Genomic DNA, 20,817 nt, shown 5'->3' with positions numbered 1-20,817 from the left:
AATACACAATAAATTATGAATTTTATGGTCAAATATATAAACGAAGAGTCAACATCTGCTGCAAACTAGTTATGAATATTATTTATAATAAATATCACGGAAAGGGAGCTGTACGGACTACTATGGACCGTTTGAACTAGGTAGGTACCTATCTATTGTCAAGGGCTATTATTAACTTTAAAAAAACTTCCTACTGCTCGAAGCGGTATAAAATAGGTACCTAGAATCCCAAACCTATCTTTGTTGTAGTCAAAGCACAGAAGCTTGTTGTCGAGGACTTAAGGATTATTTTTTTATCACATCGTCTATTTAGAGAATTTACGTTACCGTCATAGTAGGTATAAGAATAATGGTAACAAAATGGAATACTAAACTTTGGACACTTTATTCTCCCATAGGATCAAACGAGCGCATGATTCTGACAAGAAAAAAGGTAAATGGTACCTAGATGAAATAGGTACCTACACCAGTTGCCTACACTTGCCTACACGTAGTAAGTAGGGCCGTCCAAACATAATAAATACATATTACAAACTTTTTGGGAAAGCATACGTGAGTAGTAAAATAATCATAGGCTACAAGCTATAATTAATAAGTAGTAAATAAGTAAAATGTCACCTGTTAGGTTACTTACAGCGTGCTCAAGGACATACAACCTATTGAAAAGCAAAATAACACTTATAAATAGCTATTTATGAATACTTGAGCAATAAATGCTTTACAGTGGCGTAATGGGCGTACCTAGGTTCCCGCGCCTTTTTATAGTAATTTGTACGGAGGAATCTAGGAGGTCACGACTTTAGTAACGATGAGGTGAATGACCTAATCTGACGATTCAGAGAGGCAGGTAGGTAGCTACAGATATGTTTATTTTTAATATATCTCAGTATGTGACTACTATAAAGGTATACCCATATAGGTACCTATTTCGCTTTCTTTAAACAATAAGGTTTCCGTCGACGTTATTCGCGGCTAAACGATTATTATTATTTTATTAAAATTCGCGTTTTATACCTATACCATAAAATTATGCAGCTTTATTCAATTTAAGTGTATTAAAAGAGTTTAAGAGCCAAAGGTCTGCCAATTACGCATTTAAAAGGCACCTTGATGACTCGCTACTCTACTGCAAAAAAAGCGCGCAATGCTGGTGGCTTCTTTGATTACAAAATACTCAACTTATAAGAGAAATAATGATACGAATAAATTAAATAATACTCACGGACTGGTACTTTCTTGGGATCATATTTTTCGACGACCCCGTTTATGGTTTCAATCTTCACTTGCGCGACCTTCGACCGCTCGGTTATTCCCTGAAGCTGAGCCGTCAGCTCGCTGAAGATATCCTCAGCAAGGAGCACGAGGGACGCCAGTTGCCTCAACGCGTTGCTCAGGGTACAGTTAGTGACCGCCTGCAACTCTTCGTCGGTGACCCTAGGCCTCCCATCCTCGTCACGTAAACTAGTCCGCGACAGAAACTTCGGTTCTACCACACGCTGCACGAAAGGCATCGCGACAGTCTTAAAACACCTTGAACCACTTACTCACCCATCCCCGTGCAAAATAATCTTAATTCCGTCATCCATTCAACACACAGCACAAAAAACGTCAGGTAACCGCCACTTTGAATTAACCAACATCCTGACCGGTGAACTTTCACTGATATACCTTAATTTGATTAGTACTATGCAGTTGTTGCTTTATTGTAGTTAATAGTTTAACATTTAATGGAAGTTGTTTTAAGTTAAAAAGTTTAGGAAAACTTTTGTTTCACGAGATCCCGCCATAACGGTGTGCGACATGCCACAGCCTCTACGCGCCCCTGCTGCCGGCCGATTGAAATTGAAATGAATGAACGCGACTCCAGTGTTGCCATATACATGGCGAAAATTACCTTTTTACAATACATATTTAATTTTTATGGCTACTATACCTTTAAACGAGCAATTCTTGTTTATTTATTTATTTATTTATTTATTTATTTATTTATTTATATATATATATATATATATATATATATATATATATATATATATATATATATATATATTTTTTTTTCGGGGATCTCGGAAACGGCTCTAACGATTTCGATGAAATTTGCTATATGGGGGTTTTTGGGGGCGAAAAATCGATCTAGCTAGGTCTTATCTCTGGGAAAACGCGCATTTTCGAGTTTTTTTTATGTTTTCCGAGCGAAGCTCGGTCACCCAGATATTTTATGTTATTCTAGATAATGTAGAATCTATTCGGAAAGAGAAGAGCCGTGGAATGTATTGGGCCCTATACAATCCACGACTCTTCTCTTTCCGCACAGACTCTATGTGTTTTTTTTTTAATTTTGTTCATACAGTTTGTCAAAGGACTGTCTCATTTCAAACATAGACAGAGAGAATAATACTATCTTTGTCTTACACCAGTACTAGCACCCAAAAGAAAAGGATGAGTATATGTAGTTTTCTATGTTCTTATTTACTGACAATTTGGTTTGACCAACTATATTTGTTTTTAAACCAAACTGCTGGGAGCATTTATAATCTGTGGGTTTTAACCGCATTTGTACAAATAGGATGTATTTGTACGTACATTTGATGCAAAATAAAGATCTCTATCTCTAAATATGCGTTTTATTTGTTATTAATAAAAAATTAAATTGTAGGTTATTTTCGGATCTTTTAAATTTATAGTTTACTAGCGACCCGCCCCGGCTTCGCACGGGTAGTTCAATTAATTTACACAAAACCTTTACAAATTATACACCTAAACCTTCCTTAAGAATCACTCTATTGATAGATCAAAACCGCATGAAAATCCGTTCAGTAGTTTTTGAGTTTATCGCGAACATACAGACAGACAGACGCAGCAGAGGACTTTGTTTTATAATCTGTATTGATGATATTCTGATATGTATTGTACATACGCTGTACATAATAAATTCGCCATACCTATGGATAGGCTATAAATGGTTATTTTTTATTTAAATTAATAAAGGATAAAACAAACATTTTGCAACATAAAATCAATATTATCTTTAAAAAAATACATTTAGCGATAAATAATAAATAGTTAGATTAAATATAGTTTGTCAAAGGACTGTCTATTCCAAACATAGAAAGAGAGAATCATACTATCTTTGTCTTACACTTGTACTAGCACCCAAAAGAAAAGCATGAGTATAGTTTTTTTTTGTTCCTATTTACTGACAAAGGTTGACCAACTATACATTAATTTTTTTAAAGAAAATAACTCTATTACTAAAATTACCTTCCTTAGCCACGTATTTTTTTGTCCTGGTCACCCTAAAAATAAAATTTATTGTTTAGTGCCATCTTGTGACGCAAACATAAACTACGTGGTATAGCGTTTTACTTAGAGCGCCTCTGTCCGAAAAAGAGTGGGAACTGGACGCTAGAGTGCGGTGCGCTGTAACCACCAGAATGAAATGTTGTTAGTTCTTCAAAACTCCGACAGATGGCGTTGGTAGTCTCATTATAGTCATCATAGAAGTTTGCCGAAGGTGGCAAACTCCTAATCAAATGGGATGCTATCCACCCTAATTAAATTACAAACTCCTAATCAAATGGGATGCTATCCACCCTGATTAAATTATTATGCATCTATTCCAACGTTATTTTGGATGAGAACTAGTCTCTAGGTTCTAATATCTTGAATACAATCAGACTACCTACTGATGTGCCTAAGGAAACTTTCCAAAATTGCGAAATGTTTCGGAAATTTAACGTAGGAAAAATTCGGAAAATTTCTTACCTTTTTGTATGAGAATTGAAACTTTCCAATTTTACATTTAAATTTCCCATATTTCCTAGTGAAAGTTTCATGAAACTTCCGAGAATTTATAGAATTTTATGGAAACTTTCCGCAACTTGCACATCTGTAAATCAGACTACCTATTTCAACCCTCAACAGGAAAGTTTTTGGAGTTATCATTAATACGACGACATTTTTTGCACAAAAAATATTGTATTACATTTTATATAACAAAGCATTTAATTAGACGAGTATCCGCGACATCATGCCATATCGATATCTACACATGTAAAACATAATAAGTAGTTATAGGATATAATGAATGATTAGTACATAGGTACCTACATAAACAAGCATCCTCATCACTATTGTATATGGCGCTCTTATCGAGGTTTCAAACCCATATATTTAGTACAGTTGCCATCAGATATGTCTGAGCGGCCGACGTGCTCAAAAATATCTGAAAACGCTTTAAAGCCTTGACAAGTGACAACAGACGCGTGTCTAGATATTCGTGAGCGCCTTGCCGGTCCGATATCACAGAATAAGTAATAGTATTCCGATATATCTGATGGCAGCCTACCATAAAAATGAGGACCGTCAGATTTTTGTAGTTTATTAGTCATTATTATTCAGTTGTTTCTCATGATTGAATCATGATATCTATTTAATAGTATATACCTACTTATATTTGGAATTAGACTAGGTACAGAGTTGCTAAAACAACAGGGAAGCACACGTAAAGCGGCTATATTAGAATATTAGGTAGACGTGGACGATAATATTACTTAGTTATATAAATTATCTCATAAAATAATGAAATATTTATTGGTTCAAAAGTTATGGTTAGACCACAAGTCAGTTTTACTGACGAGCAAATTAGAAAAAAAAGTTTATTGTGCTAATTTTAGGCTTTTTGCCGTGGCTATTCCAATGGAAACCCAAATTAGGAAATTGAAAAGAAAAAGCTGACAAAAAAGTAGGTAACATGGAGATAAGATGAATGCCAACGTCAACTCAAGCCGCGGACCAAATCCATAATCCCAGGCCATAAGATATGTGTAATGTTCATATTTTAATACTTATCAGCTATAAATAAACAATGATTCTATAACTACACCATATCCGTACTAACTCAATGGCAGTATTCCATATTAATTTCTAAGTGGAATCTAATCTTAATTTTTTTTTTTATATTTACCATTTATGCGTTTTACGTTTATATGGAATCAAATTCAAATTATGTAACATCAACTTGTGTCAACATCGAAATTTCCTTACATTTATGCCTCGCTGTTGCATATTGAAGCGATAGAGAGGCAGATAATGAAATTTCGATTTTAGTTTTTCGCGGTAAGTATCTCTGATTTGTTACTTTTACTTCTACACATAGAGCTGTATTAGAGTATTCACTATTATCACGATATAGTTATATATTGTGGAATATTAAGATAATAGTGACTGTAATATGAGCCGTAGACCAGGGGCCCATTTCTCGAACGGTAATAGTCTAATATTATTAGTGTGTTGCCATGGTAACCCTTACGATTTGACAGTTCGAGGGTTAAAAATATTAGTTTAATAACGTTCGAGAAATAGGCCCCAGGGGCCCATTTCTCGAACGGTATTAGACTAATATTATTAGTCAACGAACTGTCAAATCGTATGGGTTGTCATGACAACACACTCATAATATTAGACTAATATCGTTCGAGAAATGGGCCCCAGTCCATGATCCTAATGGGACATTAAGAGGTAGTGGCAATGGTAGTTGGTGATCGCTCCTCTACAAACGAAGTGTCCATGATTTTAAATCAACGCCGTATTCAATTTTTTTTAAGAATAGACTCAACAGTTTCTCAATATAGCTAGCTACTATGTAATGCAGCTATCTACTATGTAAGACTATTAATAAGCATACCTTTGACCACCATCTTTCGAACAATATTCTAATTTGATAACAAGTAGTTGTTAGTTATTTACCTGAATATTTAACTGAAAACATACTTAATATGTGGAATATTTTCGAAAATGGAAGATACCTAATTGTTTCCGCACTTGGCAGTAGAAAGTGTTTGACGCGCAAGACGCACATATTAAAATGAAATAAGTCGATTTTATTATGCTCATCTAACTCCTTATCCATATAAATCTGTGATCTGTGAGAAAAAAATTGTTTAATTTTATGATAATTAGATAATTTCACGCCAGTGGATTTTCTTCTAGTTTATTCTTTGGTAAATCGATGGATTTAGCTTGCAGATCATATTGTTAGAGTACACTAGAGTTAATTTAACATTATCTATAGGTATTTATACGATCACGCGATGACGGCCAAAGGAGTAGTCAACTAATTGCGCTACTATTTGTATAACAAAAACATTATTAACAAATAAAAGTTTAGTTATTCCTACATAACAAGCATACCTACTAAGAAAAGCTGTAAATATTAGTATTGAAGACTATGTAATTGAAGACTATTCTATTTAATTTTAAGTATCTGTAACTAATTGTGACTGACCAAGAAGTTAAAATGCTACTATTTATTAAATATCTTGAACAGAACAGAAATTGTGGATGGTTTTTAAAAACGTACCATTTGAGTAACTTTACGCCATGCTATATGGTAGGGTAGTAAATATTTTTATTAGATATTCGGTTCGATTTGATAGGAGTCTCTTTTATTTAAGTAGGTACTATATGCAAGGTGAATCTGGTAAAATATGTTAAATATTTTACCGAGGAAAATTGTGTACCTACCTAGGTACAAAATTTTATGACAGATAATAAAATTTTGCTCCCCCTCTTATCGTAAACGCTAATCGACATGTGAAAAAAATATATCAGACAAATATCAGACTGACAAATAAGAACGTTAAGTCAGGTCATTGTTGTTTAATTTTATTTACTTAAACATTAACGATTATCAATCATTGGGTTTGGGTTGGAGCAGTGGTGTAGGGTTAGAGCCGGAGTAGCTGTATTTGACGTTCATAAGCGCATTGTAATATATTATAAAGATTAGTGAGTCGATATATTTTTTTGTTGATAACAGCAATTTTCCAAAGTAATTTGTTTTAACATAAATTCACCAGGTGGCTAGTTATCAGTAATGATTTAGGTACAACGTTTCGCATTATCTTATATCTACAGATTCGGCCTCACTATTCGCTTTCATGTTTAACATTTATTTTAATACCTACATTATAACGTTATACTGAGCTTAATGCCTTACACGAATTATATTAAGAGCAACATTATAATTTGGCAATTTATTACTTTAAATTATTAAGATAAAAGACAAAGACTAATTTCATTGTAGTTGCAATTTGGACGAAAATTGAAAAGAGAAGTAACATTAAACATTCAAAATCTTTCAATAAAGTCATCAGTAATACTTTCCGATGATTTCCTATAGAACAGATTATTTATTTCATCTCTTATCAATATTCGATTTTAGGACAACACACAAACAAACAGATCAAAGAAAATAGTCTTTGGTATATTCATGAACTTACGCAGTTCAAGCTATCTAATCAAAATTTAATCACAGTTTACAAATTATTAAAATCATTAACACTCCTAACGATAATCTTATTGATCTTAAATACGAAATATTCTCCAAATCCATAAACGCACTGCATTTTTAAACAATTCAATATAGCAGAATCGAGGTCTTCTACAGAAAAGACAAACTAGAAAGTATATTGTATCAATTTGTATCTGTAGAAATACTCGATTTGTCATTATTTTTATACTTACTAATTAAGTAACTAGGATACCGCAAGTAAATACATTTGTACCAAAATTATTCAAATTCAGCTTGCGTTCATTCATGACATGATTACTTCATACTACAGCCGTCTATTGAATGTTGAACTAAATGTTACAGTATGTCACATTAAAAGATACAAAACTAAATTAGTATTATTATCATTTGACGATAAGACAATACATTTGAAGGGTCCACGGAAAGAACATGTCTAGTCACATTTTTCGGAAAATGAGATTTTTATCTCAAAATGAAGAGCTCTTAATGAACTATTAGTTATATCTGTTGCCTACCACTGTATAATAAATGTAACACAACTTTATTTTTAGTTAAATAATACCTGGTCACGGAATTACCATACGTTTAGACATTGTTCCAAATTTTAAAACCGCGATTACTCAAAATGTCACTAGTGTGACTAGACATGTTCTTTCCGTGGACCCTTCATTTACTAACTGCCAAAGGGACATCAAGTACCAAATGAAACCAAACAGAATATATTTAAATACATTGGGTATTTTATATTTTATCTATTTTAATGATGAACACATACAATGGCATTTTATTCTTGCACGCACATACCACTATAATAGTTCTAATATTCCTTACAATTACAAGTAGTTGATAATTTGTGATTATGAAGATTTGATAAATAGTAAAGATTCTTAGAATGTAATAGATTGATTGAATATTTGTATAGAATATGATATGTCGAGTAAATATGCATATTGCGTAGGTAGTGATTATGTAGAGTTACATTTGGAAAGCTCGCAAAGGCTATTATACTCTGCATTAGGTATATAATAGCAATAAAATAGACAGACACGAATTATACCTACTCTACAAAGCCCCAATGCCCCCAATTAACATGTTTTCTATCTAATTGTGTTGACTCATGATCTTTTTTATATCAAAGTACGCAGTTACATTAGGATTAAGTAGCTATTTTGTCTACATCATCTCGAAGTATTTGCTTAACTAAAACATTGCTGATAAATGATAATACAAAAAAATATAAGTAGTTTATTTAAAATATCGCACTAACATACAATTCATAACTAATAATAATATTCCAAGTGTACAACTATTTGAAAACAGTTCAATTGCGTCTATTTGTAAAACAACAATATTACCTATTTTATATCTCTGTTAAAATCGTCAACTATCAACAAATGCAACTAGTAAGAGGAATATGAATAAGCAGATATATATATCGGAAGATCTACAATAGTCAGACATAGGTAATCAGAGTAGTAAATAACGGAACAGGAAAATCATTTACAAGATAATTTTGGAAAGAAGAAGAAACTTCACAGGCTCTTGAAGGACGAGTACACTAATCCGAATCTAAGCTTACACTAAACAAAGTCCAATAACAAATAATCGCAAATAAACGAGTACTCGCCGCACTACCCGCCGCTAGCATGTCACCAGTGTCACCACAGAGCACCGCCCGTCACGAAAATGTAACGACTTGTTGCCGATGCCCCTCCGACAACTTAGGGGGGATTTACCCCCATATTCCTCCTGATCTTGACCCTCGCCTGCTAGCGACGACTCGACCGCGCGCGGTCGGTGAAAGAGCGCCTCATTTATTTGCGAACCCCGCGCTATGGGTCGACCTCGTGGCACACCTCCATGTAGTCAGGGTCGTGCATGATGTCCTTTATCATGTCTTTGAGCATCGTGTACCGCGGGAACATCGGATACACTTTGGTGCTTACATACTCCGACTGGAAAAATAAATGGTAAATTAATTTAAATATAATTGGTCATCATTGCATCGTCTACGAATAATACTGCAGTATTTACAGACTAATATGATGAGATAATTATCATTATTAAGTTTATTTTTACTTGACTTTTTGTTGTACTAATAGACTCATTAAAGAATATAAAAAATACTCTGAAATGTGCTCAATCTAAACAACCTCCGACAAAAACTGGACCTTATCTGCCGAAAAAATGCTGTGCAAAATAGCGCGGTACAAGCGGGTGACACAGAAAAGGCAGGCAACGGGCGAACAAAGCTGCCGCACACAAAGGACGCTTATCGCGGGAAGACGCGATTTGTATCGACCGTCAATGAGACGTCTCTCAAGCTTAACTTGCATTGTTTTAACTGAAGCCACTGTGATGAAATATCGCTCAACTAAGCTGGTAGTGTTTGTTCAGTTTATTGGGAAAGTATTCTATTGATCGCTCGTACATAAATACTTTAATCTGTTGGTCATCCCCCATAAAATTATGTTGTTCTATATAACAAGCGAAAGTTTTAAATGTCACGCTAAATCTCGACAAATGTTTAGTGTTAAAGTCAAATATTTGCCTTCGGCCCGAAACTGGTTATCCGGAAATATTTATCAGCTTGTTGACTTGTCTTCACGAGACTAAAACTTTTCTCATTACGGTTTAAATACATACGATACGTTAGTCTTAAATTGGCTTACCTTTAATTCTCTTATAAGATTTCTTAACCCGGTGTACTTTTTCAGGAGGCGGTACAAGTCGTTTGTCATCTGCGTATTCTCGGCTTCTATTTGGGATGTTGTCATATCTGAAAATGGCGTCAGCAAAACATTATTATTCTATATGATATGACTATACATATACCTATTTTTATTGGATTCTACTAATTTTTCAGAGCTTTTTTAACAGGCAAAGGGACAAGCAGTTTTTTTGCAAAGGTACGTTTAAAGATAAGACTGTTTGCCATTTGAGGTAGCGGTCCTTTGCAAACAACTGTTTCGGGTTCGCCAATTTGATTGTTTACCTCCCCAAACTCATCCAATTTTAATTCAATTAGTTTTCCACTTTACTTGTAACTTTTTGCTCTTGCAATCAACAATCTAACGCGAGGCCCGGGTGTCGGAATGTAATTAGGCTTTGCTATTGGACCCGCGACGATCCCCTTTCTCGACAAATGTTAGAAAGCTAAATGTTGGCTGCGGGCCAGCCTTGTTATCAGAGGCGGTTTAGGCAAATTTAATGTCCATACGGCAACACTTTATTTTGCAAGAGTGCCGCTGCAGGCGCCGGCCAAATGTAAAGCTCGGGGCTCGGGAGTAGTGGCACTCGCATTTTTGAACCATTATTAGATGGGGGCTTAGTACCTTGAGAAAACATTTTAAACGCAAACATTTGTACATTGCCCAATTTATTCGTTCTATGAAATTGCGAAGACTTTTGGAGGCGAATGATGCTTTTTCGTAATTTTCGCAAAGAAAGGGTTACACGGCAGTTATACTAATTATCCTCTGATCCTTAGTAACTTAATATTCTCGGTTTCAAATAAAATACCTATGTGTAAAAATAAATAGCGTTAGTAAAGTCCCCCCGCAAATGAGATTTTAGGGAGGAAGGAAATTGGAATACAAGAAAATATTTGGAAATTTTATTGGTTGCTCCGTAGCGCAATTCATCCGATCTCCATTGCGGATTTTACTTTCTTAGTGGGAATTTAAATTTTACCAGTCGCTTTTCGGTGAAGGAAAACATCGTGAGGAAACCGGACTAATTCCAATAAGGGCCTAGTTTATCCTCTGGGTGGGAAGGTCAGATGGCAGTAGCTTTCGTAAAAAGCCCACGCCAATTCCTGGCATTAGTTACCAAGTGGACCCCAGGCTCCCATGAGCCGTGGCAAAATGCCGGGACCACGCGAGGACGATGATGAGTGGGAATTTATAACGTAAGTAAATATACTACTACATTTCACGATGTTATTTCATGATAAAAGTAAAGACAAAACTAATAGGAATTTGTTTAGGTGATATCGAGGGAATGAATGTTATTCCCTGAGGATTCAGAGAAGATCGCTCGACTTACTCTGAAGCCGGGATAAGCTCCCTGACAACTATTTCTCAGTGCGGTATGCCGCTGTATTTGACTTCATTTCAATTGTTGAATACTATTACGTGAATGTGGACTTAAAAGATTGCCGAACAAAATGAACTGTTCCATTTTAGCTGATGGGTGTGTAGAAAAATCTAGGACTTGGATTCTTAAGTTATGCAATATTTCATCCAAAATGTTGATTTAGTCGTATACCCAGCCTACATTACAAATAGGGTTTGCACGACGGATCCGAAATGTATGGGAATATCCGCGGATTCGGATCCAGATCCGGATAATTTCATACATTTCGGATGCGGATTGCAAACCCTAATTACAAACCAGAAGAGGATTTGATTTCAGATTTGTTGCCCTAGTGCTACCTATAAGCTGACCGAAGATGTTCTGAGAGACCTACAACAGCTTAATAAGCGTTTTTTTTTTCCAAATAGGTAAATTTTGAAATACCTACCGCTCAGCCTTTCTATCCTGTCCCTCCGATCAGCGGCCTCCTCGGCCAGCTTAGACGAGGTCTTGACTCCTTCTCCAGACTTCTGCGTCTTCTCCATGATGGCGCACGCGCGCAGCACGAAGGCCGGCACCGTCTCCGCCTTCTCCTGACGAGGGATCTCCACCAACGACCAGTACTGAGTCTCCAGACGGATGACGTCCTGGAAGGAAAAAGTACCGCTTAGAAAATTAATAAGGTAGTCTAGGTAAGGTAGTCTGCTGCTGACTGTATTAAGATACAGTCAGCAGCAGAAGATGTTAAATGGGTCAGGTGTTCAAAATAATCTTGACGCGAATTTATTGTTAAGAGAATGACGCGACTTTATTGTCAAGGTAATTTCTGCTGCTGTCTGTACATCGGTAAGAGTAATACCATATAGGGATTGCTCCCGGTACTGAGTTTGTATGGCGAGACCCGGGAATTCCCGGGAATTCCCGGTTCTCGCCATACAAACTCAGTACCGGGAGCAATCCCTAATACCATAGCAATAACATGTCAGCTTAGTTGATCAAATATATTGGTATAGTTAGGTTCAGTTGAATAATATAGTCCTTGTGAAGACCTTGATAAGATACTTACTATAAGTATAATTATAGTACCAACGAGTTTTGACTAAAATCCTAACTGGGGTGGCGCAATGCATCCAAATGGGCACTAATACAAGAGCAGGTCATTTTGCTCGGCCCTTCTCGGTCTATCGCCGATTTAGGTACTCAAGCTCCAAATTTGCTCAGATAAAGCAGATTAAGATCAAGATCACACAGAAGAGACATATTTTGTACAGTAAAATCTTTATTAGTAACACATTTAAAAATTCCTACAAGTAAGTTTATCAGTGTAATGGTACAAGTGTACCTACTATGTGCTTTGGAAGTGTTTGTAAAAATACAAAATTTCCCATCCAAGAATATATTGTTGCCTGCATAATTTTCGGTCATTGTCTTCATGGGTATGTAAGAAGCCTAATAATAATGCATAGCTTGCCAGCAATGAAAATAAGTAGAGTTTAATATTTATGACGGCAAAGTGACGGGAACAGATCTCGAGCATCAATCACTCGCGATGGCGTTAGATTGTATTGCTGTAAGGCTCGTTACATCAAGCTGTTGCAAACTACTTTAGTGGGAGTTTTCATATTATTATCATAAGGTAATTTGTCTTTGTATTGGCAGACTCTTAATTCCGGTCAAAAAATTATTACGATAAATCGACATTAAACTCCAATTTCTTAAACCCTTATGGGCATGTTCAATCTTTCCACATCTTGAGAGCTTTTTTGTCGGTCATTGTAGTCTGAAATTTTTACATGTTCATCCAACATGAAGTTATTACAGGAAATGATATAAATATTTGTTATATTTTCCGACCCATTTATTACTTCAAAAAGAATCAAAACTAATAAACTATTACATTCCCAGCATCATTAAATTTGAAAATGGAATGATTAAAACTAATTCAAAATGGAATTAAAACTAAGTAGGATTCAGCAATCGGCTTTAAACTTCTGTTGAATGGAGTGCTTGCCAACTAAAACGTTGTAACATGGAAAAAAGAAATTTCAGTTAGCGCTAGCAACTTGTGCCGTAACTGGCTTGCGGCTTGCGGCGGAACTGCAACTCCGTTGTTATTGGTTGTTTACCCGGGTCTGTATTGTAGGTATACATAGTAAATATTGGTATTTTCACCTGATTAAACTGGTATAGTAAATACCTATTGGTATTTCCACCTGATTAAACTGCCCAACAAGCAAAATACAGTTTTATAATTATCCCAAGACCATCCTTTTATCAGAACTATAAGGGAATTATAAGCGGTTACAAGTCCGGAAAAGGGCCCACTTTATAAGTCTATTCGCACTTATAAGATATTTGTAATGGCCCGTTGAAGTACCAATTACGCCAGTAGTACTCCTAAAATAGAATTACGTTAATCCAAATAGTCCTGTAAAATCTACTTTAAGTTTTTTATAGTAGAAAGTGAGATTAATACGTTCTCAACAATGCTTTTATAATTCCAAGTATATTTGGCACTTATAAGATATTTATAATGGCCCGTTGAAATTCCAATTACGCCAATAGTACTCCTATAATAGAACTACCTTAATCTAAATACTCCTGTAAAACCTACTCTAAGTATTTTATAGCAAAAAGTGAGATTAATACGCTCTCAACAATGTTTTTATAATTCCATATCTGAATAGTCGTGGAACGGAATCGCTTGTTGCCAAACACTTGTTTACATATTGTGTTTTTTTTTTGTAATTCAAGCAAATTGTAAGGTAAGTAATGAATGTGAATTCTATTAATGTCTTGGTAAATTACTATTTTTAGCGTACTACATACGTAGGGGAACATGGATTTTCTGTGAAATCTATCACGTTTATGGTTAAAATTTTAACGCGCCTCTTGTATTTGGAATATTTACACATTAATATTTATCAATTTGTTTAGAAAATTGTACAGGTAGCTGCCATTTTCGCAGTAGGCATTTTGAATTGCGTTATAGTACTACAATAGGTGCACATGGTTTTATAACGGCATGTGGCAAGACCAAAGAACTCGCCATGTTCTTACCAAAGTAGGGTTAAGCAATGTAAAATTAAAATAAAAAACCCTCGACACAAAAACCTAACTATAAAAAGTAATAAAACGTATAGCAGTAGCAGTTGTACGTCAGGGTTATCACTACTATGCATAAACTAAAGTACAAAAAATATTTTTTCTTTGTTTTCAAACACACCAATATTTTCAAGCAATGAAAATTCCATGTTAATATTTGAAATAAATGCGAAAAAAAAACCTGATTTTATAAACAAAATAACAGATACATTGAAACGCATCTAATATTGACATTGACCTGTTAATTTATTATTATATATTTGACAGTAAATTAAACCGGGTTATATCGGAAGAGGGTCAACAAGGTTCTCGATCAATTTTATTAATCTTACATACAATAAAGTTAAAGCAAAATGGTTCATCATAATCGCCAACCCTGACACAGAACTGTCATATGCTACGGTTTTGCTAGCTCCGTTGCGGGGTATGCTTATAAGCGCTTATAAGTCTAAGTAACCGGAGTGATTACTCCTCAGTATATATACTCTTGATATTGGCTCTTACAGGAGTCATAAGATTATAACAGCCTGCAGATGTTCTCTTATAAGCGCTTATAAGTCTGAGTAACCGGAGTGATTACTCCTCAGTATATATACTCTTGATATTGGCTCTTACAGGAGTCATAAGATTATAACAGCCCGCATATGTTCTCTTATAAGCGCTTATAAGTCTAAGTAACCGGAGTGATTACTCCTCAGTATATATACTCTTGATATTGGCTCTTACAGGAGTCATAAGATTATAACGGCCCGCAGTTGTTCTCTTATAAGCGCTTATAAGTCTAAGTAACCGGAGTGATTACTCCTCAGTACGTATACTCTTGATATTGGCTCTTACAGGAGTCATAAGATTATAACGGCCCGCAGATGTTCTCTTATAAGCGCTTATAAGTCTAAGTAACCGGAGTGATTACTCCTCAGTACGTATACTCTTGATATTGGCTCTTACAGGAGTCATAAGATTATAACGGCCCGCAGATGTTCTCTTATAAGCGCTTATAAGTCTAACTAACCGGAGTGATTACTCCTCAGTATATATACTCTTGATATTGGCTCTTACAAGAGTCATAAGATTATAACGGCCCGCAGATGTTCTCTTATAAGCGCTTATAAGTCTAAGTAACCGGAGTGATTACTCCTAAGTGTAATCACTCTTGGTGTATGCTTTTATAAGATAAATTATGCCTATAATGGCCAGGAAATCTGTTCTTGTAAACGGTTACAAGGTGAAGTTATAGTAGTAAATGTGCTCAAGTTAATACGGCATTTAATTATGCTCTAAAAAGCGCACTAGCCAATTTTGATGCTATAATTGGAGTTTTATAAATCCAAATAGCCTTATAAAGTATGCGTTCTGGGATAATTTTGCTTGTTGGGTGGAGCCCTGGGGGCCTTTCTTGCGATGTTTGTTGGATAGTATTAAATTCCGTTTCTAATTGTTATTAGTAATAAATAATAAAGTGCGTGTCTGACCAGAGGATTCCATACCTTTATATAAAACGGGAAAAGATATAAACAAAACACCGTACAAGTACCTAATAAGGAACCGTCACTTACGGCGCTACCACTTTTACTAAGAAGAAATGTAAAAACACTAAAATGGTTCGATCATGTGACATTTCCCGCGTCCATATAGGCTATGGTAACTGCCGCTGTACAGTCAGCAGCAATAGTTGCTAAGCGGGCGAGGTGTTCAAAATGATCTTGACGCGACTTTATTGTTAAGAGAATAAGAGCGCGTCAAGGTAATTTTGAACACCTCGCCCGCTTAGCAACTTCTGCTGCTGAGTGTACATATAGTGTATATAAAATATTATAGGTATTAGGTACAGTACAATAAATAATTTAATTGAAGTGTAAACAAGCTTTAAATTATACTCCAGTGCAGTTAGGGTTTGCACGACGGATCCGTAATGTATGGGAAGATCCGCGAATCCGGATCCAGATCCGGATAATTTCATACATTTCGGATCCGGATTGCAAACCCTAAGTGCAGTGTAAACGAAACGTCGTCGGAAAATTGGACACATTTGTTGCCAAATATAAATTAAGTCCCCTCGGAGCAGAAAAAGTTTAGTCGCAAATGTACTTTCACTGGCTCGTATCAAAACATGCATGATTTTCAAAATTCAACGATATGACATCATTGACACATGTAAAAGTGCTTCTAAAACCCTAGGGTTTATTATTAGGATGAGTTCTCAATTTAGAAATGTGAGAATAGCGGTAATATTGTACAACGCATACGTCCGTAGTAAACTCGAGTTCGGTGCGATAGCGTGGGATCCCTGCGAGTGCAAGTACATTGTCATGATCGAAAAGCTACAAAAAAAGTTCGCAAGATATCTGTACAGCAGGTCCTATGGCTATTACCCCTATCTATACCCCTCTCGTTTTGTCTCAGGGATGGTAGGTCTCCACTCTCTAGAACTGAGACGAAAACTACTTTTGTTGGTACATTACCATGGAGTTGTACACAACAGAGTGAACAATTCTTCCGTGCTGGCACGAATGGGCCTGCATGTGCCAGTACAGCGGACGGTGTCGGACGCCGTGAACGCGCTGCCGCCTCGGCGCCGCTACCGCCTGTTCGCGTGGCTGCGCGCGCGCACCCGCCAGGCTGATAACGTGCCTACGCCCCGGGCACTGGCCCTTTTTAATGTGATGGCTATTGAGGGTCATGATGTTGATGTTTTCGCTGATCATGTTGGTGAATTTTGCAGAAAATATCTCCAAAGCTTAAATAGTATTTTATCTGATTAATTTATTTTATTTTTTATTGTCTTATTGTAATTCGATTGGTCTAATTTAATTTAAGTGTCTCAAGTTTGATTATTTAATGGCAATGACCTGACATTTTTTTATTGTTGTAATTATTTTATTTTAATCTCTAATTTTAATCTATAATGATTATTCATTTTATCATTTAGCTGACATTGTTTCTTTATTTAATTTTCTTTCTTAGATATAGGTATAACTCATAATGTAACCTTATAGTCGTAAGTCTCATGTAAACGTTTTGGTGCTACACTGTAAGTTTATATTGAAATAAATAAATGAAATGAAATGACCTTGTAACTAAAACCGATTTTACATTAACGATTTATGAGACATCTGCCTATGTAAAAATTATTGTTTTTGTTGGTAAACTGCCTTGTTATGAACTCAATCGGAAAGTATTTCTCTTTGCCGCCGTTAACTACGGCAGCTGGTCGCCCATTGTGTAACTTCCACCGAGGACTTTTAAAAGTACGTGATTCTGTTTATAACTTCCATCAATATTACGGAGTTTAGATCTACTTACTTAAAGTCCTTTGACGAAGTTTTTTTAGGTATAAATGCGAGCGACTTCTGTAGGTAAATGACATTACTTTGAATAAAAGTAATTTCATTCGGTCCCTTTTCGTTTTACTGTTAAGTACGTGAAGAAGTTACGAGTACATTACATAGGTATCGTAGGTACATTTATTTATTTCTGTTGCAAAGGTGTCTTGTGCAATTACTTGTACATACTGTGAACGCGTCAAAATAAAAACAATTAACACTAATAAGTATCAGAATTTTATGTCATGTTTAAGTTTATTATCAGAATAAAATAGGTACTGAGGTTTTGTACGAGTTTGTTGTTGTAATTACGAGTATTTGTGTCTTAAAATATAACCTACTACATAACAGCAGCAACAAATGCCTGTTGGAAAACTATTTCAATGGGGAAAGCAACTGTCACTTTCCTTTAGGTAGGTATTATACGTTTACTTCCCGACTATTTACCGTATTTTCGATTTTCTATAAATGTTACGACTGGTGTCCGTCGTGGGGTATAATTAAGCTCTTACCACTCTTTCCAAATTTCTTATATCATAAGTTATAACATCCCAAAAAAAAAAACTTAATGCACAGTTAGCCCTAGTTGATATAAAATCTTCGCTTTGCTATATCTAAGAGCAGAAAGTCGAGTAGCAAAGTTTCTCAAACTGAAAAACCGCGAAAGCAATATTTTCCTAACCTAATCCAAGCTATACTCCGTGCAATCATGTCTCAAGTGGCTAAGTTTCCTGGCCCCATGCCAGTGGCGACAAAAACCAGGCTTGTCTTTAAATCTCCTTCGCAAACTGAGGGCATTACAACCTGATAGTCTTCCAGTGAGTTGGCTCAAATGGTCTTGTTACATTGTAAAAATGTTTTCACAGTGTCTGAACTTAATAAGTCTGACTATATAGGAACTTGAGTTAGATATTTAAGCACTGAACACTTATGATATGAGGTAGGTACTTACCTCTGTTTCTTACACGTCAATTTTTTTGGTTGTGGCGGAAAATTGCTATGCTCGTGCTCGTCAAGACGATTAAGATGATGAGATAGGATTTTAAACGCGTGCTTTGCTTTTCAAATGTTACTATGTACCTACTTATGTATTTGTATAAGAGTCAAATGTTTAACCCTATTTACTTATTCATTACTTACTGTAGTACCACTTTTTTTATATTTTGAAAATACTGTAACAACGATCAAAATCTCGTACCTATTACAAGTAGGTATACGTAGCTCCATATTTTGTGAAAGGTTGTTAATCTTCGGTTTCAGGTCCGGATGCTTCTAGTTTTATATAATAAAACAGGTTAAATAAATTAACAAATGAGCAACATATTGTAAAAAGTTTGCTCCATTTGTAGCCATGACCTTATCAGCGAGTTCATATAGTTCGTTAAAAAATCACTAGAAAATATACGAAACAATAATACCGGAACTAAAGTGTATTTTCCGAGAGAAAATCAATTGCCTGGCAAAGGAAATTAAAGTCTAGCGGCGGAAAATTTATTGCTCGTCGGTAATTTTTGTCGGCAGACAATCTCCCATGTGTTTTGAAAAGTTACTGTCCGGGAAATGAAGCGAGAATGGAAAGATCAATTGTGTCGATTCGTAAAAAAGAAACCCTACCGGTGCTCCTATACAAAATACGACACTTTGAGATGTTATTAGATTATTATTATTACGCTTCAATGAGCAGTTTTACTTCACCAACTACTTAGTGCTTTACGAGAGGAACTGTACGAGTTAAAAAAACCTATCCTCAATCCCCCACTTGATTACAATGGGACCAAATATAAAGTATCAAAAAAAAAAAAATTACAAAATTGCCGATGAATTGAGAATCCTGCTGTTTAAAATCGACTATTTAAATAATGTTGTCTTCGGTTTATAAAATAGTTATACATAAAAGTTTTATTTCGTCGGTTGTTGGTACCTAAATGTTATTTTTCATCATTTTTATCACAATACTGCACAGCTGGTAAAAAATAAGCAATCCCGAAATGAACATTTTCCCAGCCGCAATTCGTTTCTACACTTTATACCATTGTTGTTTTTCGCCTTGTAAAAAGGACTGTAATGAAGACCGTTAGACCCTAATAAGCTGGTATTTTAAGAGCAAAGGTTTAGTGCAATTTTATTACAGTAGTGTTGAGGGAATCTCGGCCGCTTGATGATCTAGATATATTATATGCTGTATTTACTCTTGCTTTTATAAATGAATCTTTAGCTCTTTCTTTTCTTGAATACATTTTATAAAAGCACACAGTTATGCGCACTTTATACCGTCGATCACGCTAGCTACGATTTATCTCGTAATAAGTCATTTGACACAATAAAATACTATTGAATATAAGGTAGGTATTTAGCGTGTGTATTTGTATTAAGTTCCCGATTTTTCAACACATCTGACGTGGTCTATATACTTAATTAGGGATTGTTTATTATGCACGGTTATGATAATACGATTACTTATTCTGTGGCACGGTGTCGCTGCTCTTATTAGCAAAATCAAAACAGGGCAAAGGTTGAAGTCTGTAATAAAATTTAATACCCCTTTCCCGCGTTTCAAACTATCTCCATACCAAAGGGTCTACTCGCAATCCTATAGTGAAATTGCCCCTGGCTGAAGTGTATACCTTTCTTAGGTGCGTTTATTTTTCTTATTATATCTTTTTACCAAATTTCAAGGCTAGAATCCCCTTGGTTTGGCTAAAAAAAATCTTTTTATTAAATCGTTTTTATTTTTTCGTAGCTAAACTAGTGGTTCGATTGTTTTTAAATTTGGATGTTAATTGCATCTAATATTAGTATATTTTCAAAAAAAAAAAAGGTTGTAACTCGTTTATAAAGGCTTAAAAAATATTTTTAATTTTTTAAACTTTTTTTTTAATACTTGTGAGATAGCGACAACCTCAATTTTTTGTTATTAATGCAGAATATACTATTGCATAAAATATATTTTTTGTAAAAAAATCCATTTGGAGCAGAAAGGTAAAAATGTCTTACTAA

The 20,817-nt window shown here is 35.2% G+C and overlaps 2 protein-coding genes across 2 annotated transcripts in view; both read right to left on the bottom strand.

Annotated features, from left to right (window-relative positions):
- Positions 1-1,821, bottom strand: part of LOC134649526 (uncharacterized) — a 140,567-nt gene extending 138,746 nt beyond the window's left edge. The window contains exon 1 of the mRNA XM_063504291.1: positions 1,223-1,821. Within this exon, the coding sequence (XP_063360361.1) occupies positions 1,223-1,511 (289 nt within the window). The 5' untranslated portion in view covers positions 1,512-1,821. The remainder of the gene's footprint in view (positions 1-1,222) is intronic.
- Positions 1,822-8,819: 6,998 nt separating this feature from the next.
- LOC134649624 (uncharacterized) overlaps positions 8,820-20,817 on the bottom strand; it is a 215,175-nt gene continuing 203,177 nt past the window's right edge. Inside the window, exons 4-6 of the mRNA XM_063504457.1 lie at positions 11,841-12,039; positions 9,988-10,094; positions 8,820-9,270 (exon numbers count right to left, since the gene is read on the bottom strand). Coding sequence (XP_063360527.1) covers positions 9,148-9,270; positions 9,988-10,094; positions 11,841-12,039 — 429 coding nt within the window. The 3' untranslated portion in view covers positions 8,820-9,147. The remainder of the gene's footprint in view (positions 9,271-9,987; positions 10,095-11,840; positions 12,040-20,817) is intronic.

This window comes from Cydia amplana, chromosome 7 (genome assembly GCF_948474715.1).
Source record: "Cydia amplana chromosome 7, ilCydAmpl1.1, whole genome shotgun sequence".
Classification (NCBI taxonomy): Eukaryota; Metazoa; Arthropoda; class Insecta; order Lepidoptera; family Tortricidae; genus Cydia; species Cydia amplana.
The sequence above is the reverse complement of the archived record's forward strand: the minus strand, read 5'-3'. Positions and strand labels throughout refer to the sequence as shown.